The following is a 25,681-nucleotide window of genomic DNA, read 5'->3' as shown; positions in this document are numbered from 1 at the left end:
GTGGAAGTCTTTAGGAATATTCCCTCGTGGAGTTTGAGCAGGACAGGGGGCTCTGGCTGACACATCCTGCACTTCCAGCAGAACTCAGGCTGCTCCCAGCCAAGAGCAGATCCCCCTGAAATCAACCTGTTCCTCTACAGCCCCCACAAGGGGCGAGATCCACCTTTCAGAAAAGCACTGGTTTCACCCAAAAGCAGCCTGGTTGTCAGGTCAGAGGGTGGATGGGGAGAAGAGGCTGCAACAGCTCCCAGTATCCCATTCCAGCAGCCCACTGGGAATGCTGGAGCTGAGCTGATACCCAGTCTCTACCAGAACATGGACAGCATTATTTAACAATGAAATGTGTCAGCTACATGCATTTATAAGGGCATTAATACCCTGGGTGTTTATAAAATCCATCAGCCACTGCCATGACAGCTGATCCCTGTAATTATTAGAAATAATTGTAATACAAAAGAAGTTTCCTTTATAATAAATAGCCTCTTTACTGCCAGGATTGATTTTATTTATTTACTTGGTCTGCTTATACAGCTTCTGATGCTGATGGTAAGTAGAACAGTTTACTTCCTGTCAACATATTTGTTTAAATTTTAAAGAGAACATCAGGAGCAGGTTGAAACAATGAATTATCTAGAAGGAATAATGTTAAATTGGTGTTGAGGTTTTGGATACAATTTATTCAATATGACTGCCAGAAATAGGACTTCTCAGAAGCCAAGATGTGTCTAATGTGTCTGAGGACAGGAACAAGTTCCTTGGCAAGAGGAGAACGGGTTCAGGGTCAGCCCTACTTTGATAATTGCTAGGACATACAAAACTGAGCTTTTAACCAAATAATCTTTTTAAACATGAAGTCTGTTACATGCTGTGCATTACAACAGATTTCTGTTCAACAAGAAGAGACCTTTTCTCTTTACAGCTAGCTGATGAAGCTGACCTTATCAAACAGGTGTTCCCCCAGTGTTTCACACAGTCCCAGCTGGGGTGGCACTGCAGAAATGCTGGCACTGGTGGCAAAGGTTCTGCTCCACCACCACCAGCCTTCCCTGGATGTCCTGACCTGCAGGAGCTGCAGGGGACCCCAGCAGCTCTCCCAGGTCTGTTTAACCCCCCTGACCAGCAGGTTCCAAACAGTTCAGCGTTTCTGAGCAGGGGACAGCCACCCAGGCTGGGTGACTGTGCCACTGTGCCCCCTGTGTGCTGCCAGAGATGGGCTGGCTGGGGGCACTGACCCTGCTAAAGCCTCTCTGCTCAGCTTTTTCTACCTCTGATGTGAACCTGCCCCTGCCTCAACCCTCACCGAGTGTCTCGGAGGCCGATGTTGTGTTTGAGGACGATAAACACTGGGCCAAGCCCAGGGCCAGTGGGAGCTGAGCAGCTGCAACAAGCTGTAATCCACTGCTCACCATCCACCTGAGCCTGCTGAAACGCCTGGCAGCCATGGAAAGCTGTCTTTGGAGCTCTTGCCTCTGCCAAGCAGACTCAGCCTCACCACTGGGCCATTAATTAACTCTCAAATCCCATCCACTATATATAATATAATATATAATATACAATATACTCTAGTATTAACTTGCTGAATTGGAAATATAAAAGATGTATGTGGAGAGCAATGTATCAAAAACTGAAGGTTGTGAACCTTCAACCTTTCAAATAAATTTCTGAAGGGACACCGAGCATCGCTTCTTCCTGTATTACAGGAGAAAGCAAAGTAAACTCACTGCTCTGACAATGGGTTTACCAAGCCTGGCACCAGCATCTCATCCTGCACTGCCATTCTGGCAGGGCCATCAGGAGCTGGGATGCCACAGGAATGAAAAAGCACTGGAGAAAAGCAGGGTGAGTGCAGCAAGAGCCCCAAGAGCTGCAGCAGCAGCACTGGCCCTGCCCCCTGAGGACAATGTATACATTGAAATATTTTCATTGCAGCGTTTTGTAACTCGAGAAATCAGGAACATCAAACCTGGCCAATCTTCCTCTTTTCAATTTACAAATCCCTGAGAGTGAGCAGAAAGGACTATGGGATGCAAAGCTGGTGCAGAGGTGGCACACAACAGTCTTTTATAAAAAACAAAGTTCTGCCTAATGTAAAAGCAATAAAATTGTTCTTTTGAAAGATTAACTGGTAATGGAAATATTCAAGAGCATTTCTGTTTGGTGCTTCTATACATGAAATTACATGTTCTGCTAAGACCAGTAAAAAACCTCCCCCAAATTACCCCTGCCTCCAAAAGCAGAGGAACAACAGAACACATTCCTTTCATTGTGCTTCTTTCTAAATGGAAGAGGAGAAATTATTCTTTTAAATTTCATTTTAAATTAGCAAATTGCAAGCCATCTTTGCAAGGACCACAGGGAACACTGAAGTATCAAACTAATCAAAGTTGGATGCCTCCAGGGGGCTGCACCTGAACCATCATTTCCTCAGCACACGGTGAAGCATGACAAAGACCTGGAGGTTTGAAATACCCTGGAGCTCCTTCCCTGACACTGCAGTGAATGCCAGGAAGGTTCAACTATTCCCAGTCTGTCAGGGATGCAGGGACTGCTGCCATTTCTCTCTTCCCCATTATCCCCACACCTGTTGCCTTGCAAATGCCATCTCCTGATCACTTTATAGGCTGCATGTGACCTTTGAGCTCACAGCTCTGTGCTGCTGCAAAATGGGCTTTTCTTCATCTTTAATGGAAATTAAGAGAGTGAGCTGATCTGCAGCCACTGCCAGCAGAATCTATTTTTGCTCTCAGGAGCTAGGTTTTGCCACTTTATCACTGGATAATAAAGCCATCAGGGGTGCTGGGCACACGTGAGCAGAGCTGTGGTTTTCTGCCACCACTGCAACCACTGGGGAAGAAACCTTTTCTCTTTTCAATTATGGATGGAGAGAACAGAAACCCCAACATCTCAGATTACGTAAATGTGATCACTCTCCAGCCTTAACCCCCAGCAGCCCAGAGCCCTGTGCCTGCAGAGCTGGCCTGGCTGTCCCCAGCCAGAATATTCTGTGAAAGATTCTCCTCCCCTGCCAAGACAGAGCCATGCAGAGGGGTTACACAGCTCTCATCTCTGAGCCAGCCCCAATTTCAGCTGTGGGACACACCTTGGCAATGAAAGCACGAGCCACCACAAGAGAAAAACATGGTTTCTCATAAAATAAAGAATCAAAACATCTGTGTAGTTTGGAAGCTGGTAAATATAAATAACAAGAACAGCCAGTTCTGTGAGTCTGAAAGCTCAGAAAACACCTTCAGTCTTCAGTAATGGCATAATTAAGTTGCTATCACCAGGCAAACATCCAGGTTCCATTTTTTTAAATGCTTTACGATTGATTTTTGCTTTTCTTTCACCACTAAATAAAAATGTGTTGGTATTTTCTACCAGGTTGTCTAAGAACAGAAATGTGGCACAGCCAGACCTTACACAAGCAAACTTCATCCCTAACAACAAAGAAATGTGAAAGGGAGACAGGAGGAAACGCACAAATTTCTGACTGTATCTGAAATTTGGGTATCTGCCAGGCATTGTCTGGGTAAGAACGAGGCTGAAGGAGCAGGCAAGGTTCAAGCCCTGTAGTTTTCACCATGGGGGAACCTGTTGGAATGCCTTTCTGCAGAGGAGTTGGCTGCATACTGCGTTCTGAGCTCCCCAGCTCACTGAAAATCACTCAGAGCTCATGCCATTCCTTTCATTTCTTTTCTCACTCTCAAATGGATGTGGAGTCAGAAGTCAAAATCTGGGAAAACTGCCACTCAGGAAGTCTAGAGCAGTGGAAGGGCACTCTGGATTCAGGTCAGCCCTGAACCACGATGCTCTGAGTGTCCAAGCACACCTCGTGCTGCATCCACGGCTCTGAGCAATGGAAATGCCTCAAACTCAGCTTCTGCCCCCAAAAATCAGCCCAAGAGAGCAGGACTTGGCCTGCCCAGGGAAGCTGCCAAGGCAGGATGTGTCCCTCACGTGTTTCCTTCTGTCCCTCCCGCCCCTCTCAGCTGATTCCCCCTGCCAGACACTGGAGATGTAAAGTTCTGAAATAACCAAAACCTGCAGAATGCCAAAGAGCTGCTCACCATGGCCAAAGGCAGAACTCCCACCAGCTCCTTCTGGCTCACGTAGATCTTGGAGATTGCCAGGTCAGATGTGGTGTCTCCAGGATATTCCACCTGCCAGGTGATGAGCTGGGTCTCAGGTAGGTCAGTCAGGTCCTCAATTTCAAAATCAATCTGCATGATTTCAGAGGAGGGACCCTCCGCACTGCAGCAAAGAAAGGGAAAGAAATGTTCATTCACATGACTGATAGGCCAGGAATATAATTGCTTTTATATTAATAAAACCTTGGATTAAGGCTCCTTCAAAGAGAGGATTTGGTGGGATGATGGATTTAATAATGAATTAATCATTTGCACTTGTCTTAAGATTTCAGTGTATTTCCCAGCAATTCAAGTGGCTCAGGAACATTTTGTGACATGGATCACTGTGCACTGCTCCATTGCATGGGGGGAGAAACGAGATCAGAGGCAAAGGAGAGGCTGCTCCCAGCCCCTCCCTTTAACCAGCACATTCTGTTTCCCCCCTGCTAAAGCAGCACATGAACAAATCTAAGGGAATCACTCCTTGGAAGGGGAAACCACTGCATCCAGAGTATTTTCTGTGTATTAAAAAGACAGGCATGGAAGCAAGGTCAAAGCTCGCCATGGGGTCCATGAACAAGGGCAGCAGGGAGCAGAGGACTGGAAAACTCTGAATTAATTTTTGGTTATACTGCTACCTTGCTGTGAGTGCCAGTGGGAAGCTCCTTTTGTCCTTTGCCAAACCAGGAATTACAGATAATCGAGCTTGTTGTGAGAGAGGTACAAAACTGAGCAGTTTAATATCAGCCAGTCCTGCCAGGATGGTTGAGAGAAAAGCCCCAGGGAAGAGCAAAGCCTTGCTGGGAGTGATGCTGGGGCAGCACTGGGGGCACTGGGGGCAGCTCCCCAAAGCCAGGCTGGATTTTGGAACCCCCTTCCTGGGCTCCATGTTCGGCTCAGAGGGATCCATGCAGCAGAAATGCAAAGGTGGAAAGGGAATTGATGCAATTCCTGCGAAGTTTGTTATAAATGCAGCTACTGCATGGGAAGGTAGTGAGGATTCCAGTCCTGGAAAGGTGAGCTCCTTAGGCCAGTGGCACCCAGAGAGACAAGAAAAGACTCAAGTTCCTGTAAAGCTGTAGAGGAATGTGGGGTTTCTCTGCAGTGCACAAATCCAGGGGACACCGAGAATGCTTTCAGTCCTGAAGCCCTGAACTGCTTCAGGGTTTGTGTGGAGCGGAAAGGAAAGAGCAGAATTTCTTCCTGTGGAATAATCCTCAAGGAGAGGAAGACTGGCACAGCACTGAAGTGTCACAAGCCATTTCTGCTGGAGAATGCAACTAGGAAAAAAAGGAACATTTCAGGATCTGATTAGAGTCCCAAAATGCACCCAAACCCCGGCAGGTTTCCCAGCTGATGTGGGAAAAGAGCTAAAGCTAAAGATACACTTTTATGAAGACCAGTTATGACAACAGCCCCAGCTGGGAATCCTCCCAAGATCCTCAGAGATTTCCACTGTGCTGACTAAATTCAGAGCTTTACCCAACGCCACTTCTTGAAGAGGCTGATCTGATTATCCTTCAGGTTTGTATTTCAGTGGATGCACCGTGTTCTTTCTCTCCTGGATGGAATTTAAAGCGAGCCTCTCTGTTTCCAAAATGAAACACAGAGGGCTCAATTTCTCATTTCTTTGTGTCATGAAGAGCAGAGCAGGATTTGTGCCCCAGAGCTGGATGCAGCCTCGTTTCATGCTGACCTGGGTGGGACCAGAAGCTGCTCTGTGCACGGTGCCTGTTGACCCCCAGTCCCTTCACTGGGAGAGCAGGAGCAGCACTGCCCAGGCACAGAGCCTGGGTTGGACAGGGTGTGCCAGCCCAGCTGCTGTGCTTGAAGAGCTGATTGAATCTCCACACTCTGAACCTGGGGCTGCCATTCTGCTCAGGGTGTCTGGCACTGCCGCGGTGGCTGATGCTCCCTGTGCCCAGCGCTGCTGACACTGAGGGGACAGGGACACTGAGGACACAGGGACACTGAGGGGACAGGGACACTGAGGACACAGGGACACTGAGGACACAGGGACACTGAGGGGACAGGGACACTGAGGACACAGGGACACTGAGGGGACAGGGACACTGAGGGGACAGGGACACTGAGGGCACAGGGACACTGAGGGGACAGGGACAGGGACACTGAGGGCACAGGGACACTGAGGGCACAGGGACACTGAGGGCACAGGGACACTGAGGGGACAGGGACACTGAGGGCACAGGGACACTGAGGGGACAGGGACACTGAGGGCACAGGGACACTGAGGGGACAGGGACACTGAGGGGACAGGGACACTGAGGGGACAGGGACACTGAGGACACAGGGACACTGAGGCCACAGGTGACAGTGCCAAGCCTTGGGGCCACCCAACCACTCTCAGAAGAAGACAAAGCCCTAGATCTTCTCCAGGCAGGATGGAGATTAGGAGAAGTGATGAGGACAGAGTAAAACAAAGGAGGGAGTGAAAGGCAGTGGAAAAGATGGGGAGAGAGAAGTGGAGGCTGGAATGGACAGGAGATATGGATATGCCAAGCAGGAACTATCACAGGAAAATGAATGGCAGAGCCCACGGGAGAGGAGAGAAAAGGTAATTTTATCCTCTCCCACCTCCACAAACATCCAGCACATCCCCTGCAGGGACTGCAAGAGCCTCTGGCCTGGAATGCTGCACGGGCCAGGGCAAGAGCAGGGCTCAGAAAAGGAAGAAATGTTCCCAGGGATAACTGGGAAAACTTCCCAGCAGGAGAGAAGGGTGGCAGCAGCACAGCTGACCCCAGGAGGCCTGAAGGGCTTTGTGAATACCATCACTCCCCTTTCACAGGAGAGAAAATTAAACTGAAAATTACTTTCCCATAAAAAGTGGGGATGGAATGATTTATGCACAAAGTAGAAAAATGTGGTATTTCAGAAAGAAGGGAAGTTTCTGGGTAAATTAAGGTTACATGCTATGTTGTCAGACAGACAAAACCACCAAGTTTCCTCCTCTGTGTGGGAGGAAACAACATCAACCCATAGCAGATGTAGGATAAATGCCTAAAAAGCCAAAGCGTTGCCATGTTGTAGCAGAGCTCCATAGATTTATTTAAAACATTTCATTTCTGATATAGATTCTAAATAAAAATGAAGCCTTTTCCTACGGCATTTTCTCCAGAATGTAAACAATTTGACTAAAAGGATTTTAGAAACCTTCTCTGCTCCTCTCTTCTGGAATTTGAAGCCATTACTCCTGATATCACCATAAAACATCGCTTGTTTCCTAACCAAGCACGAGGAGAGGGAAAGGAAATCAAAGGATCACTGAGAACCAGCCCTTCCTTTGGAATATTTGCTTTTTGGTACCTCTTTCCCTTCCCTCCCCAGCCCTGGGGCTCCCTAGAGCACATGGGCATTGCATTTACCTCCCCTGCAGCAGCAGATCCCCAGCACTGCCAAAGTCTTTAAATAAAGTGGATTTTATCCATATTTTTGCAGTGCTCCTGGGAACATGCAGCCCAGCAACAAACTGTCTTCACACCTAAACAGATTTTGGGGGGGGGGAAAGGAGGAGGAAACTAGAAGATATTAAGAGAAATCACTGAGTGAAAAATCTCCTGTACCAGAAGGAATATATTTTATTATATATTTATATATATATATATCCATCTATATTTAAAGTAGTCAGGAGAGAATCCTGATAATCTTTTAGCTTGTCTTTGCTGAATTCTTAAGAAACATCTACAACTCTGGTCTCAGGAGAGAGAATCCTTTTATTTCAGAGGGTATTTTGTTTGTTTTAAGGAGCCTTTACATGCGAGCCCAAGGGCTGTGGCAGGAGGGACATTGGCATCCCTGTCCTCGATTGCTGGGAGCCAGGGATCACATCCCTGCTGGACAAACAGCTCCTTGCCATGCAGAGAAACCCTGCTGGCTGCAGGGACACAACGAGGGAGAGCCAGGAAAGGAACCCCAAACACCACAGCTCTGGCTCCAGAACACACAGGGGATCCCTGGAGCTTTATTCAGAATTATCCATCTCATTTTAATCAATCCAGTTGGCTTTTCCCTCCGGTTTCCCAGCTACAGCGCAGTCCACGAGTGTGCTGCAGTTTGTTTTTGGAGAAAGCTTTTGTACTGGGTCACAGCTGCAGATTGTCCTGGGGTGTTTTTTAAGGTAAAAACCCCAAACAGTGCAGGGGCTGAAAGGAGCACGGCAGTGGCTGCAGGGTCCAGAGCTCAGTGCAGGGTGAGCCCAGCCCCAGCCCCAGCCCCAGCCCCTGCCCTCCCTGGGACACACATTAACCACAACGGGGCTGCCTTTACCCCAAAACTGCGATTCCATTAACCCAGAGGCAGCAGGAGGCTGCAATTCCTGCCCCATGGCGAGGAATCATCTCACAATCCACACAAACAACAACTGAAATACTTTAGACAAGAAAGTGAGGCTTGGGGCTCAGCCTGAGGTCAGGGAGGACATTCTAAAACCCAATATCTGTAGAACCTGGAGCACTGTGCTGCAGCAAAGATCACCATTCACCATTGATGTATCAAGAGAAGGTGATACATACAGCACTACATTAAAATCTAATTTTATTCATTGTCATCTTACTATTAAAAATTCAGGATAGGTAGGCTGAAAAGTCATTTTTCTATGGGAATCGCTGTATGAAGTGAACCAACTAGCAAGAAAAATCACCAAGAAATGAGCCTGCTAATCATGTAATAGAGTTATTTTTAAAAATTGATCCATCTCTCTGGAGCTTGACATCAGTAGTGTTGGCTGAGAAATATTTCCTGAATTATTTATTTGACTTTTTTTTTTTTTGCTATTGTCAAATAAATTATTCACAATATGATTTTCCAGCTGTTGATAGCACTTTTCCCAAATAACTCAATTCAAAAGTAAGCAAAATTTAGCAAACCTCTTAAAATCCTATCAATTTAAGACATAATTACCCAGCGAGTCAGCATTTCAGCTCAGAGCCAGGGTTCTGAGCATCCCTCGAGGTGGTGCACGCAGGGATCATTCACACACTGTGCCAAGGGGAGGGAAAACCAGCGCTGACTTTATTCATCCCACCTGATAATCCTGCAGTAAATGATCCCCCAGCAGTCAGGGCACATCAGGTTCTTCTGCTGCAGCCCCGGCACAAGGCACGAGCAGAGCTGAAGGGCTACAAAAATGCTTTTCCTGCCAGTGCAGGCTCCAATAAAACCCTGCAAATACACTCGAGCCGGCTTTCTCCACCTGCTGTTTTACTGTCCTCGGCACAGAAATACCAGGAAATGTTGGATAAGTCACTTGTGAGTGGGATAAGACTGCAGGACAGGAAAGCACAAGTGTTCACAACTGACTGGTGACGTTCCTGCGGTGCCCAGCCCAGGCTCAGACCTGCACAGCACAGCCAGGGAACGCAGGGATGGTTAACAAGGGGAAAATGGGAAAAACAAACCCCAGTTGTTGTTTTCTGGGGAGCAAAGGCAGGTGCAAAGGGCTGGCTCAGAGAGCAGCTGAGCCCACGGGCAGGGCAGGAGTTTGCCCAGAGCTCTGGGGACTCACAGTGACCCCAGCCCTGAGCCTGGCTCAGAACCACTCCCGAGCACTCCTAACACAAGCTTTGGGTATTTCACTCCCATTTCACTTTGGCACACTGCTAACACCGTCACAGCTCCTGGAGATGAAAGGAAGCTTTTTCTGAATGGCAGCTCAGAGGGAAATGAGACCCAGGATCTTCATGCTGAAACACTCCAGAGCCAGCACTGCAAATATTGACTGCTGGGGAATCCCAGCACACCAAAGCACGAGATCAAGGGCTGTGCTCAGCACTCAACCCCGCAGCAAAACTCACCCCTCATCCTACAAATACTTATCCACCTAAAAACCCCTCTTAGACACGGCCAGAAAATTTACACTTGTGCATAAACGTATGTGGGGTTAGACTCTGGGCTTCAGAATGATTTTGAGATTATGTCCCCTACTCATTTTTTTAAGCTTTAATTGTGGTATTAAATCCAGAGTGGAAAATCTGATTTCTTAACATTTACTTCCAGCCACGTCTCCACAGTGAGATCTAGAACACATCCTTTTTATGCCTTGCTTATTAGTGTCCACACTGGTTCAACAAATGCAATTATATATAACAGCAGCATTACATTCCACAAGACTCAAGCTCTCAGTATATTTCATTAGTGACTTATTTGGAGACACCTGCCAAGGCACATCCAATATGTGAGATGAGTACCCTCAGCTACAGGAATTTCCTCTGCTGTGAACTATTCAGCAAGTATTTCTGCTGAACTCACACATCTTCCAAAACTGAAAAGTTCCTTTCAACTGAAATAAAATTTTTTAAAGGACTTTTCTTTACATAATTGTTCAGTGTTTGCCAAAACTAGAATTAAAAAAGGAAACACTTTCCAGCTTTCTTAAAACAAAAGCTTCCAGAATCCCACTTGTTTCTTGTTTTTAAGCAATAATGTGAAAAATAAAGTGAAGAGGGAAGATACATCTTGCCTCCCCTCCAAACCCAGGCTTTTGAAAGAGCTTTAGGCTGGAATATATTTTAAATCACAGAATTACAGGGCAGTCTTGGTTAGGAGCGACCTTTGAAAGCCATCTGGTCTAACACCTTTCTCAAGGTAAATTATTTCTCAGTAAATGATTCTGTCTGTACCAATCAGGGTGAGATCCCTGTCCCTGCTCCAGCTGTGGCACGTTTTTACTGGAGCAGATGTTTCCCCTCCACACACCTTGGGATAAGCTGATGGCCATGAGGAAATCACAGAGACAGGATGATGGGCCAGGTCTGCAGCTGACTCCTAGGTCCTGTCAAATCAAATCACAGTTTGAATGTATTTGTGACATTAAAAATTGGGTGAGTTCAAAAGCTCACAGAACTCATGTTCTTGTCAGCATGAACTGCTGGAGTCAATCCTTTTGGGTCTTGCTGCAGCTGATGTTCCCCCTCTGAGGCTGAGCAGCACCTGAGCTCAGGTGCTCGGGTGTAGGGGGATGCTGCTGCCCTGCTGGGTCTGGCAGCCACAGGAGTGACCAAAACTGGGATTGTTATTATCAATAAGAATAAAAGAATGATATGGCAGGTGATGATTTGGTTCTGCTGGAGCTGAAGTCTTCCAAGAGCCCATCCCACCCCAGACATGCAAGGGAAAATGGGCAAATGCAGCTGCTCCTCCTGCAAGAGCTCTCAGTCGAACATTAAATAACTCTGCAGAGCTTCTGGAAACATGCAATGGCTGATAATAGCTCCCTCATCCAGAATTATTCCTTCCAAGTTTCTGTGTCCTCAAATCACCTCCAGCCAGACTGCTCCTTCCCTTCCCCAGTACGGCTGTAAACAAAACCATTACTGCAGATAAACTGAAATGACTTTAAATATTCACTGATCTAAGGAGGCAGCCTGAGAAACGGTGGCATCTCAGCACCTTATCTCAATATGCTCTGTCACAACGTGGCTGCAGTTGTTTGCCATTTCCAAAAGGAAATTACTCTTTCAGTAAAAATAATACCATGATCAGACTAATAAGTAGAAAAGTGGAGGAGACAGAGGAACAGCCATGGCATGAAATGGTCCATGGAATACTCAGGAAATGTGTCCCTGTGAATAGGGAATATCAGCTGAGGTGAGGAGCTGGGGGAGGCACAGAACACATCACACAACTTTCCTGCGTGGCCAGCTTCCAGCTGGTGGAATTTGGGCTTTAAAGGCACTTTCAGAGCTCAGTTTGCAGGTTCTAATCTTGGACCTGAGCAGTGGATTCTGAGGGAAACAACCATAGAATGTGGCCTGCGCTTCAGCAGAGCTTTGGGAATCTCAGGAACCTCTGCAATTGACAGTGGAAAGATGCACATCCAGCCCTTGCAAAAGACATATTGATTTTATGGGGCTGGAGGCAGGGGAAGAGACACCCTAATTGTTATAATTATGAATTCAGTAATGTTAGCAATCATTAACAGTTTCAACAGGTTCATAAATCATTCACGTAAGGGGGAGAAGCAGCAAGTGAAGATCAATGTCTGCTCCAGGAACATTTCACAGCACACACCTAAACATGGGACTACTTCAAATACTCACTCTTATTTCATTTACACTCTTACTGCTACTGCCCCAGAGTTTCTTAGTCCAATTATGAGTCTTTAATGACTTAATTGAATGTAAACTCTCTTTCTTTGCAAGGCTAACACGGAACCTTGGCAAATATAGACTCTGCTCATCTTTCACTGCATTGAAAATCCTCGAGGGGTACGAGCTGGGACACAAAATCACCAAAATTGTGGGCTTGAAATATCTGCTCCAAGCAAGCAAAATGGAAAATCTGGATGGGGAACTTCCTCCAAACCTCCTAACTAGCATGGTTCTTGGAATTTGTGTGGAGAAATCCAATGGGCAGCTGTTATGGGCATTAAAAGCAACCAAACGATGTGAAGAATTAAAACACAGCGCTGCCAGAATTATCACTGCAGTCTGTGAATACAAATGGGGGTTTAGGCATGGTTTTCCATTTGCTTTGCTCAAGCTGCTTGACTTTAGTTCTGCTGTCACTGCACAGCAGGATAAGGTACAAACAACAGCCACAAGGACTGCAGGAAATGGACAGGGTTTTTTAGAAAAACGGTGGAAGAAATAATCTGCCAGATTTCCAGAGGGCCTGAATGTGCACTACTTGAAGGAACATCAAGTGGAGCAGAAGGTAGGTTGGTGATTTTCTGAAAAAAAAATCAGTAGGTGAGGCTTAAAAAGCAGAAGAAGGAGAAAGTGCTAACTTTCCACAAATATTTCAAGGATTTAAGCGTCAAGGAGAGAAAATTGCTCGAGCAGGTAGGCAGGAGAGTATAATTAGAAACAACGGGACATACAGAGCAAATTCAAAGCAAAAGGACAGTGGAAAAGTCTCAGAAAGAAATGGCAAACACAATATCTGGGAAGGTTTAAAAGTAGATAGGATAAAATGCTTAGAAAGAAATCATTTTTGCAGTGGTATAGGTGTCTATAACAAGCTGGTGTGGGGTTTGTTTTTCTTCTTCCACGCTCCTTAATAAAGTGAGGATTATGCAACCAGTCCATCTGAGTGTCTGTCATTCCTGCAGTACACTAGAGCAGTTCCACCAGAATTAGAGAGCAGGGTAGAGGTTAAGAATGATGAAATGTTTGGAAGCAGGAGGGGATGGATGAGTGGTGCCTGTGTGAGAACAGATGCAGAGCACTCCCTGAGAGCCCTTGTTCCCCAGCAGAACACAGGAACCAGGCTGCTGGTTGAATATTCCCTACATTCCGTGGCTCCTGCCCTTCCCTGCAGCCCCAGAGCTGACCCTGCTCAGCAGCACCGAGACTGAACAGCAGTGAACCTCAGCAGCCTGCTGGGCTGGGCTCTCACTTCAAACCTGCAGGGAAACCCACCCAATTCATCCCTGGAGAGAACCATTCCTGCCCCTGCTGCGTGGGAATGAGCCCTGCAGGGACACAGGACATGGAATCAGGTGTCCCACTGATGAAGAGCCTGATTTCTGCTCCCAGCCAGCCTGGCTGAGTGAGGACAGCAGCAAAGCCAAGCTCACAGTGTCAGCCTCGTTTGCTGCTGCTCCCTCTCCCTGGGAAGCTGCTCAGCACAGAGCTGCTCCTCGGTGTCTGCTGGGCTGCACAGCTAATGGAAATTTAAAATGCAATATGATTATCTTCTGGATCCACAGTGAACAGCAGTAACTCCAAAACTGAAGGAAGGTAAAGGAATAACTCTGTTTTCATGGTAAAAACATGCAATAACATGAATGAATCAAACTTTTATTTGACAATTCCAAAAGAAAAGGGCTACAAAATACGTCTCTTATTTCTGTGTTTAATAATTTAGAACTCTCAGTCTTTGTTCATAAAAGAAACATTGTGTTCTGCAGAATTTGTGGGGATGCAAAACAAGAAGTAACAAAATCATATCTGAATTACTGGTGCAGACTTTTCCAATGCTTAGGAGCAAAGTAATCTAAAACATCAAACGGGCAAGGATTGGTGCCGAAGTTTTTGCATGAATGTGAGAAGTGGGCAGATGAATTGTGTGGAGAAAAGATGAAATAGAAGCACCTTGGAAGCTGTTTGTGTAAGAAAGAGAAATGAAGAGTGTTGGAGCAGGGAGTGGCCCCAGAGCAGCCATTTCTCCCATGGGTACAAAATGTGACATCTGCACCAGGACTGATGAACGTGAATCACAAATTAAAGTGTGCTCCTGCTCTCAGAAGGTCCCACGTTGCAAACACGATGATCCTTTGTTCTTTGTGATTCATCTGTCTCATAAAATACAACCACAGGGGGCAGAAACTTCCACTAACCCTACACACTGCTGGAGCTCCAGTGAATGCCAGGGTCAGGACTGGGATCAGGGCTAGCACAGCACTGGGTCCATTTCCAAGCAGGAACACAGCAGAGCAGCCACACAGCCGTGCAGAGCTGCTGTGAACCCTGAGCTGGGAGCACAGGAGCTGTGCCTGTCCCTGCCCTGCTCAGTGACCCTGTGCCCCCTCCCCACGCAGCTCTGCACGCTCCTGACACCCTGAGAATGGTTCAGGACTCCCACATTTGTCAGTGAAGGCCAAAGGGAAGAGTTCAGGGCTCAGTTAAGATTTTCAAAGAGACAAATGCTGATCACTGAGGTCCTACAAGAGCAGGAGCTCTTTGCCACGGAAGGATCAGGCTGGTTTGCAGCGTGTCCACCAGCCCTGGCCAGGTCTGTCCCACACCTTCTGATCCCTGAGCTGCAAAGCTCTTGGCAGCCCAGAATGGAGGAGTCAGATCTCAGAAGCTGAGCTCTTTTCTAGCTAGATTATGCCACTGCTGCACTTCAATCTGCACTAGGCCACTGCAACATGTGCCTTCTTGACAGTCTTTAAAATACAGCTGTTAAGTTCCCCATTAGTTTGTTTTGAAGCCTTTCAACCCTGGGGATTCTTTGGGTGGTAATTCTGGTCTGCACCAGAGCTCTGGCATTCCACAAAGTTCAGAGAGAAAGAGAAATGAAGAAAAATAAAAGCAGTAGCTGATAACGCAGGTTTTTTATTTGAGCAGAGATCCAAGTCCTGTTTTAAGAAGAAAAGCTCAGTGGTGCATCTGTTACAAGTGGATTAGGTGAGAAGCATGAACTGAGAGCACCAGCTACAGCAGCTCCTCCTAAAGCTACAGCAGAGTGGATTTTGAGCTGTGCTTTGCACTCCTAGACACAAAGCCCCAGTGCTGTGAACGCTGCTGGTTTTTATGAGTATATCTCTATCTATCCATCATTGTGATGTGACTGGAGCAAGCCCAGCGAGGAGTCTGTGCCAAAGTGACGTCCTTGGCCTGTTTCAGCGGGGCTCCATCACTCAGGGAGCTGCTGCTGATGCACAGTGACAGCACAGAGCAGCACAGAGCTCCAGAGCAGCGGCTCTGTCCGACCAGCCACCAGCACAGGACACCGGATTCACAGCCTCTGACAATGCAAACCACTCTGTGCAACTGAAATATTTATTCAGCCACAATTACCATCAAAGATTCATATTTAAATAAAGGGTAATTTGTTTTTGTTATTACTCTTATTTCTTTTTAAACAACTGTTAGGTTTATGAACTGAATTAGATTATTTATTCCTAAAGTGGCTCTTTAACGTTCTGCATTTATTAATAGAAGTGTGAAATGCTCAGCCATTGATCAAACTCTTTTTCCAGAGGGATGGCTTGGGAAGAAGAAAACCAAAGCAACAGCCCCTGAGCTCTGGATTTTACAGACATTACTGTCAATTACCCAGCCCACTGTGGGAGCAGAGATCTTCATCCAGCCTCATCCCTGAATGCTGCACAGGCAATTCTCATTTCAAACACTGAAAGGGAACAGAGAATGAGGGGGGAAAACCAAGCTAGCCATAAAGCAGACAACTGAGGTTCTACCCCATGTCTGGAACCCTGGCATGGGAGTTAGAATCATTTCTTTGAGAGCACATTTTGGTAGCTGCAATAATCCCCCTGAGGCTGCAGGAATTCCTGCAGGAATCCCAAAGCCTTTGTGCAGATCAGAGGAGCAGGATGGCTCCAGCACTGCACCCCAGCTCTCCACCCTGACCCCAGAACCACAGCTCCAGGTCTCACCTCTCTGTCCTCTCCTCATCCTCCACAGGTAACTAACCATGGCTGTGCAGAAGGCTCCCAGCTCTCCACACACACAAATGCATCCCTGCAGCCTGGCTGAGGGCAGGAGGGCTCTGTGGAGGTGAGCAGAGAGATTCTGGCACAGAGCTGAATAAAACCCAGGTGAATTACACCTAACATTATCCTTTCCCTGCCACTAACTCTTCCCTCCTTTCCAGATGTCTTTTCTATCAGAAAGATTTCTAAGATTATGCAGCAAGTTTTCCTCCAAGAGGAAGAATGGATAATCAGAAACCTCCTTGGAGCCCCTGACCTCTGGTAAATCCAGTCAGCACTGGATAATATTGATTTGAAATTAATATAAATAAATTATGAAGTAAATAAACTTTGATATGTTGACAAAGTGGATTATTAAAAGAAGATTAAAAGAAACATGGGGATGATGAAAAGGCCATAATGCAGCAGGAAGTGTTGGTATTTGGGCACAGATTTAGCCAAAGACACCAGCTCCAGCAGGAGATGTCCATCCTGCTGTGTTCAGCACCAGGAACACACAATAAAATACACAACCTGAGCTGAGGAGCTGCCTGACCTCAGAGGGCAACTCACAACCTCTCACAACTTCAATTTTAAAGAGCAATTTGCTTCATTTTGAGTCTGGTACAGTGCGAGATGAAACTGTTAAACAAGTGTCAGGCAACTATCGCTTATCCATATGTGAAAAAAGGAAATAAAACAGCATTAGGGATCCAAACACTTAGAACAAGATGTTTGTAAATGTTTGGGTGAAATATTGTAAGGGTCAGCATTATTATTACAGTATTTTCAATTTGTATCTGTGTCTTTTGGATTTTGAACATGAACCCTGGCCGAGTTGTCAGCCCCTGTTTCTGCCTGCTCACCAGGGGCAGCTCCTGCCCCAAGCCCTCCAGCTGCTGCTTCATCCTCAGAGCTGATCCACAGCAGGATTGCTGAGATTTCTGCTCTTTATTCATTCTACATAAACTAGCAAACCATTGCTCAGAAGCCTAAAGATACCCTGGATTCTTCTGGAATGGGAAAAGGTTACCCCTGACCTGAGATGTCAGAAGAAACAGCGCATTCAGAGGTGAGGGTGAAAAAGAAATGGGGCTAAAAAAGGATGAATCCTGTACCAGAGCTGCAGTGGTTCTCATGTCTGATGCAGGACCCAGGGCCAGGTGTTGCTGCAGAGGGCCAGAATGTTCCAGAAGTGGCCAGGAGAGCACTCAGGGGGTTCCCTGGCACTGGGGGGGCAGCAGCACGCTGTGTTCATGCTGGAAAAGCTGCTCAGGTTTCCAGTGGCACTGAGAGCCAGGAGATGTGGATGGAGTTGGGATGCAGCTTTATTAAATCTCCTGTCCCCTGCCCACCTCAAAGATTTGTCCTGACAAAACAAAAACCATCTCCAAGTCATTTCTGCTGCAGGGCCTGGTGTAGCTAAACCACAAAGCAAGTTCATCCCAGAGCTCTGATCTGTACTGACCCTCCCTGGCTTCAGCAAAACCTTTCCCAGAGATTTCCTCCCAGGTGAAACATTATGGCTTGTCTTGCATAAATAAACTCTGTCCCAATCCTGTCCTTTCCCACTCTTCAGTTCCCTGTCTAAATTTCAGTCTGTGACATGCTTATGGAACATTTTAAAATTACCTAAGGAAGTAAATAACAATCTCTGGAATTTATTGTAAATTATGACCTTAAGGTGAAACGTCATCATCTCATTATCCAGCACCAGTGGCACACTGAAGCTTAAATAAATTCACATTCACATATGAACACACACACATCCTTGACTTCACATTTTCATACCATTCAGTGCTCAGGAGTACTGTGGAATTTATTAACATCCTTGCCTTCGCTTTTCTATTTTTCTCTTGTAAATGACACCAATTGTAAACCCATTCAGGTATAAGAAATGTTATTTTGTTTCGGTTGAGTTTTGTGTGCTCTCAGCTCCTCAAGAGCTATTGCAAAACTCTTGGAGGCTTTTTAATCTCCTTCTGAGCTGCTGGAACAGCTGGGAGTTAAATCCCAATGCCTTGAAAACATTGCTTGGGGTTCACAGGGGGAATTCTGCTGCGGGCCTTGGAGGCCACACGCCTGCTCTGTGCCTGTGTGCTCTCTGCCTGTACCCAAGGCTTTGCTCTTGACTCACCAAACACTGGAGAAGGGAAAAAAGCCTTATAATTTATAGGAAATGTATATCCTACGTGTTGCTAGGAGAAAATGTCAAGCAAGAAAAAGGAATGCTTTCTGACAATTGCTGGTCATTTTGTGCCAGCAGCTAAACAACGTGAGAGCTCTGCCTTCCCTCCCTGAGCAGGCTGGAGATGGATCACGGCAGGAATGGGATGAAGGCTCTGCAATTGGGGAACCTGTGCAGGGGCTGCAGCAGGAGCTGCCCCAGGGTGGGGGAGAAGGCACAGACACCTGCAGAATTCACCCAGGCATTGCTGCTGGCTGGCAAGGGAACCTGCCCCCCCCAATCCTGCCAGTGATGCCCCCTGGGATCCCTGGAGCAGGCAGGAGCTCCCTGCAGAGCAAAGCCTTGTGCTGGACCCCCCTTCTGAGGCAGTCCTGGGCACACAGGGCCATCAGCAGCATCCCTTCCAAACCCCTCCCTGCGGGCACAGCTGTGCCATCCCAGCTCCCACAGCCCCAGTGGATGGATCCCAGCTCCCAGGGGATGGATCCAGCTCCCAGTGGATGCTGTGCCCAGCTCCCAGTGGATGCTGTGCCATCCCAGTTCCCAGTGGATGGATCCCAGCTCCCAGTGGATGGATCCCAGCTCCCAGTGGATGCTGTGCCCAGTTCCCAGCCCCAGTGGATGCTGTGCTTACACATCGGTACCTACTACCAGGTGGAATATTAAGACAGGTAATTGCAAGCCCAGATTCCTTCTCAAGAGCTACAGATGAGGTTAATGGCTGCCAGCCACAAGCCTTGAAGTTGCAGAGGTATTTTTAATTTGTTTTTACTTTCCTCCATGAATTACACTGGGGTTTGCTGTTTGTTTATGGAGCATTTTTTGTTGGTTTTGGTTTTTCTCTACGCAGGAACAACAGCCACAGATGCAGAATCTACAAGAGAAACCACTCTTTTCTCAGCAGAGCAATGTGATGTTGAGAAAAGACTTGATTTTTATGGCATTTCTATGAAATCATCCCCATCAGCACCCCTTCTCCTGAGAGTTCCTGTGATTCTTCAGAGTTGTGCCAGCCATGCTGAGATGACCACAACTGCAGTTTGGGAATAAACATTGGAAAGAGGGAAAATACTTATAGCCTCTAGAAATGGTTATCTCATCAACTAAATTACATTCATATTTGGTTGCTAAAAGCCAAGTTATATCTTTTTTTGTTCCTTATTTGCACATACAGAAAAATATTCACTGATAACTGCAATTATTTAAAATAAAGAGTTTGTTTTTCTTGAACTGCTTGAAAACATATTCTTAAAACAATCTGCATAAATACTTCAGCACAGCAGATAGAAATGAACATGCCTGCAGGATGCCATGGAGTAAAAATACACAGATGAGGCTGCAAAAATAGCAAATAACCATGAAATGCATGAATCAGTGATGACCTCATGAAATTCCACTGTCTGAGGTGAATATTTTGCTCTGCAGAAAAGGATTGCAAACTGCTGCAAAAGTCTTTGAAACCACTGCAATATATATGTCAAAAAATAAATCACTCTGAAGTTTGCTGCCCTGCCCTCTTTTAAAGAATTACATAAATCAGCAAATTCCTCACCTCCACTGAAATACCAATTAAAATAAAGGAAGGGGAACATTATCATTTTCTGTGGAAAACCTGCCCTGGCCTCGGAGAGTTGCAGCATTTCAGAGAACACAGTGGCAATGCTTATTGGAATTCACCAGAGCAATAAAATGAGGAGTTGGAGCTGCTGTTAAACAGGAAGGTTCTCCAGCATTGTCCTCCTGTGCACTGGGGTGGAATTTGCTTTCAGCACTCAGAGCCTCTGCCTGATTTTCCCAGGTTTTCCAGGCAATCCTTGCAGAGCCAGGACACCCTCCCCAGAGGAGGGGATGTTCCACTGCTGGGCTGGGAGCTTGTCCAGTTGAGCCTGTTCCAGGTGTGATCCAAACCCCTGCCTCCAAGGAAAGACACCAGAGGACTTTGCTTGGGGTTGTGAAGGTTAATGAGCAATAGAGGAGGGGATGGAAATGCCTCCTGTGTCATCTGGCAGGGATGTCCCTTATGTCACCTTTTCCTTTCCTGACCTGCTTGGCTTTCCTCTCTGCTTCATCTTTGGCTCTCACAATTAAGTTTATTCCTGTCTATCATCACATCCATTTGCAAAAATCTGCAAAATGGCAGAAGTCAAAGAAATGTAAAAACGTGAACTCAAAGGACAGGGAGGAAATCAATGCTTCTGTGTCAGAAGTCAACTTGCCTATTTCAAAAAGCTCTCAGCTGGATTCTGTACTCTGAAGGAAGCTCTTGCTCAGGGATGTACTGAGATCTGCTATCTCCACTGCTGAAACAGCACAAAATTAACCACGTGCAACATTCAGCTACAGCACTTCTGCTCTGGGGCTCAGGAACCTGGTGGGACCACGGCAAAGAGCCCCAGCCTGAGACTCTCAGCATTTGATACAGAAAAGCTCTTTCTCTGAAATCCCTCTTTAAAGCCAGGCTGAGTGCTGAACATGAAAGGGTAAGAGAAACCAGCCCAGACACACACACACACACACATATATATATATATATATATATATATATTTGTTTTCCAGGGCTCTGTGTTTGCACAGAATCCTCGCAGCCACAGCAGCTGCACAGGCTGTGTTTGCTCACACAGCACCCACTGGCTGACCAAAGGGATATTTTATATTTCACACACCAGTAGCAGTTTGTAACTCACAGGTGTGCTGCAGCATCTGGCAGGTATTTTAACTCACAGCAAGAAGGTGGCTGATCAAACAAAGGCAATGTGTAAAGCCTAAATTCACTCTGAAGATGTGCCATGACAACTGCTGGAAAGACACAATCAGATATTCTGGCAAACTAGGAATAAACAAGTGCTCAACACCATTAACTCAATACCATGGCCATTTCTAAGGAGATTTAGCCCCAGCTGGCTAAAAAGCTGAACAGTTTTGCTTCTACCAAGACTTCTTTTAGTTGTACTGCACCCACTTAATGAAGCATGAATTTTAATTCAGTCTGACACTTGGATATATTCTTAGATTTGATTTTTGCATCTTTTGTACACAGTCAATTTCCAAGCTAGGACTGTGTTGGAGGATGCTAAACTGTGCACATTAAGGATGCCTCTTCCATGTAAACTGTCACAGCACGTGCACAGAAGCTCCTGGGAAGGAAGATAACATCAGCACACAAAACATCTCCCTGGGGATGCAAAGATAATTTAAATTAAAGATTTGCCAGTGCTTTGAGGTTTGCTGCTACAGGTATTTGCCAAAAGGTTCACATTGGAATGGCAAGGTGTTCAGGGTTCTTCTGCTGGCTGCACACACGTGAGGCAGGTGAACCTTTGTGCAGGACAGGGTGCTTGCACAGTGCAAGTGTTTTATGGAGTTATCCAGGAATGACTGAAGCACTCTTTGATCATAAATATACAGCAGCAGGGCCAGCCAAGGGCTTGCCTGGGAAGCAGTGAGTATCATGGGGGATGTAGAGTTTTGGAGAGTTTATTGCTATTTTCCACATTTCCTTGGTTCCTTCAGAGGATAGCAAAGATGGACACACGGGATGGAAAATGTTGCTGTCATTTACAACCCTCCTTTGTCCTTTTTTCCCTGGTACTTATATTAGGGTGAGTAATGGGCTGGCAAGTGATGGATAAATACGATGAAGTGAAAGGTGCAGATGATAAAACCAAGCTCAAATGAACAGCAGTGCTGCCATTCACTGGAGCAGGGTGAGGAGCAGTGCAGAGCTCTGCTGATCCCTGCTCACAGCAGTTTTCTCTCAGCTCCCAGGACAACACCCAGGCAGCAGAGAGGGCTCAGTTCTGCCCCACTGCAGGCACACAGAGCTCTTTATTGGTGCTTGCAGCACAGGACACCCAGAACACTGCCCAGGAACCTCACACAGCCCAGCACACGGCTCCTGACCCCCAGCAGGAGCACACAGGGCAGGGGAACGCAGCTCCCACGAGTTACATCAGCTACCCTCAGCTTGGACACTTCAAAATGGGCCTTTAAGGAGGATAAAGGTATGGCTTGGTGATAGTCCCCAGAATTTGTTTAGAAACTGAAGAAAAATCTAAGAGAAAACCAAAATAAGCAGCTCCTAAATATGTGAGAGGTCACACTGAGATGGCCTCATTGGCCAGATAAACACAGCAATGGTTATCCCAAAGTCCAGAGGGGCAGACACAGGTGTGGGAATATCTTTTCAAACTCTCATTTAGCTCTTACCAGTACTACCCCATTAATGTTGTTGTGTAATTAATAATCTAGTTAGCACTGTGATAAGGATTAACTAAACAATCCCCAGTGTCTAATTTGCCTGAAGGTATGGACATAAAGGATCCTTTAGTTAGTGGGCTGTGAAAATCATCTCAGTGCTCACATCTTGCCTTTGCATTTCCCCCTGCCGGACTCTGGCTGCTCCCAGCTGCAGCCAGCTGTGAGGGCAGGATTTGGGGAGCCAGCCTGCCTTGGGCTGTGCTCAGCCACACTGGGGAGGGTTTGGAGAGGGACTCACACACCAAGGACCCAAATGATGAAGCTCTCCCTGGGAAATCTGCAACGTGAATCAAAGTGGCAGATCCAAGTCAATGAGCTCATTAGCAGCTCCAGAATAAAAGTGCCACAGGATTATTTTACGGTGACTGTGGCCTCTCCACAGACTCTGCAGGCTCTTCTTTCCCCACTGTGAGTCAGCCCCTGCACACTCCTCACTCCCAGGCACTCCAGAGGATGATGAGCAATGAATATATTGCAGTATTACTGTTTTATGTGCTCTAGTGGTGGCAAAAGCTGAGCACTTGTGATTAAATGGAGGAAGTTAAAAGGTGCTGTCAACGGCGTCTTTCTCTCAAAGGTTTTATTTCTTCACCATCCTTGCTCTTGTTGCTTTAAGTAGAGAAAAATGCTGTGGTAGTGATTTCTTTATTAGAAATGTCAATAGGGTCTGCCAAACTTTAATCAGCTCATTTTGCTGTTAGACCAGACTGGCACAAACTGTCTTTATGAAATAAATGCCTATTCTATTTAGCTTACTATTAAAATAGTGCAAATACCTCCAAAGCATTGAACACAGCATTATCTGGCTATCAGTGTGAATGCAGAACATGTTAACCCCCAGGGCTGGAGAGCCAGGGCTGTCAGAGGCTCCAGCCAGGGCTGCTCACCTTCCCCACTCACGCTCTCTTCTTGCTCTTTAAGGCACCGTGGGCAGGGTTCCTCCTCCCCTTCCACGCTGGAACATTCCACATCCCTGTCCCCTGCTGCCTCCCCAGCTGGGGTCACCTGCCCAGTGCCACCTCAGGCTGAGGGAGCTGTCCCCTCCCAGCTGGGGTCACCTGCCCAGTGCCACCTCAGGCTGAGGGAGCTGTCCCCTCCCAGCTGGGGTCACCTGCCCAGTGCCACCTCAGGGAGCTGTCCCCTCCCAGCTCTGATCCCAGGGACATTAATGCCTCAGGGAGAAAGTCAGTCTGCCACTACAGTCTGACCTTAGACTTGCTGGGTTTATGTCGTGTTGGGCACTCTGGAAGCAGGTAAGAAACAGGGAGAACTTTCTGTGTTCTGTGTCAGCTCTGCTGAGCAGCAGCGAAAGGAGAAATGAAGCAAGAGTGGAAAAAGGGAGAAGGATTTCAATTCCACTTGGTCAGGGTTGTTACTGAAACCAATAATAATGTACCTGCCTGCCTGGGACACAAGACTGAGCTCTGCACTCCTCTCCTCAGTACTCCAGCATTTCTGAAAGGCAGGTCTCAGTTCAGTTTTTAATTTGAAAAATTCAAGTTTGATGCATCCAAAATCCTCCAGCCCCCTAGAATTTCTCATGTTTACTGTGAGAGCCCACATTATTCCCCTGCTCCAAGGCTGCACATCCAATGAATTCATTGCCAATAAATGGTTCAAGAAAATACAGGTACTAAAATTCAAATAAGTGTTCAAATCCTACTGATGCCAGTAAGATTTCAGGTTAGACTGAAACACTTGAGGGACTCAGGAGCAAGGATGGAAGCTTTGCCCCAGGGCAGCCTCACAGAGCTGGGCTGCCAAGAAGTGAAGACTGCAGGACAGTCATTATGCAAAACCCACACCTCTAAACTCAGGTATCAATTGTCTCACTGCTGTCTCTCCTTGGCTGAGCACACCAGTCTGGGATGCTCTGTGAACAGCAATCACTCCTGCTTTTTAGCTCTCCCACAGTTTTATCTCCTGCCAAAAGCTGGATATTGGTTCCACTGGCTGCTCCCCCACCTCTGGTGTGGCAGCAAGAGCAATCAAGAGCAGGTTAAGTATGTGCATATTAATGAAGTGCAGCTGAACAAATGGTGCTCACTGAAGGGATCCAGTTTTCCAGCCAAAGATCCAATAAACATCTCAAAAAACCAGAACAGAAAGCTCAACAGCTTGTGAGGCTTTCAGGTCCTTCAGAACAAAACAACAGGGGCAGAAAGAATAAGTTGAGGATTTTGTAGGAACTCCATTGTTTGAGGCTGGGCTCCTTGGGGTTGAGCTAAAAGAAGGAAACGCCAACTCTCAGCCTCAGTGGATTCTCCTGGCTGCTCATTTCCTGCGAGACACTAAGGAGGAATCATGACAGATGACTCCTCTGCACTATCCGTTTACCCCAGCTTTACAGCACAGAGCAGAGAATTTATTGGATTTTGCCTGAAAAGGAGACAGCATGTAATAACCCTTGTCTAGGAAGGATAAATAACATGCTGAGTGGAGGTAGAAAAGCACCTTATCTGTTAATTGTAAGGAAAACTGTAAAATCAATAGGAATATAACAAACCAGTCAAAGCAAGTTTGAAATTTCCCTTCAGGTGTGAGCAATGAACGAGTGCCCATTTCCAAGGAAGAGGTCGCTGCTGTAACTCCTGCTCCTCATTTCCACTGTGGCTGTTTGGTTTGGTGATGACAGCTCCTCCCTGTTGTCACTGGAGCATCCCACAGCCCCAGCCTGAGGATTCCTGGTGCCCAGAGTGTTTGTGCTCAGCTCCTACCCAGAACCTCACCTTGCTCTGGGCACCAAGGTGCAGGACACGCTGCAGGGGAAGGAATGCCAGCAGCACCTCAGCCCTTATGGAATCTCACCCTGCTCCAGGCACCAAGGCAGTGACAGCTCCCGCTGCTCCTGCTGGTTCCTGGTGTGCCCAGAGAGCCCCAGGTGCCCCTCAGACTGAAGATCCTGCGTGGCTGAGGTGTGTTGGAGCATTTCCCAGAGCACAGCAGCAGCTGGTTCCTCCTGTGGAGCCCCTGGCCAGGAGCTGCTGC

At 46.8% G+C, this 25,681-nt stretch overlaps 1 protein-coding gene across 10 annotated transcripts in view; it reads right to left on the bottom strand.

The window, feature by feature from the left end:
• TMEM132D (transmembrane protein 132D) overlaps positions 1 to 25,681 on the bottom strand; it is a 224,851-nt gene that overhangs the window by 83,094 nt on the left and 116,076 nt on the right. For all 10 annotated transcript variants that reach the window (XR_015277856.1, XM_086856464.1, XM_086856461.1 and 7 more), the window contains one exon: positions 4,068 to 4,251. Coding sequence is in view for 9 of the 10 variants with exons in the window: in XM_086856464.1 (XP_086712590.1) it covers positions 4,068 to 4,251 (184 nt within the window). In the remaining variant the exon portion in view is untranslated. The remainder of the gene's footprint in view (positions 1 to 4,067; positions 4,252 to 25,681) is intronic.

This window comes from Cyanistes caeruleus, chromosome 18 (assembly GCF_971803275.1).
Source record: "Cyanistes caeruleus chromosome 18, bCyaCae1.hap1.1, whole genome shotgun sequence".
Classification (NCBI taxonomy): domain Eukaryota; kingdom Metazoa; phylum Chordata; class Aves; order Passeriformes; family Paridae; genus Cyanistes; species Cyanistes caeruleus.
This window is presented reverse-complemented; position numbering and strand designations above follow the sequence as displayed.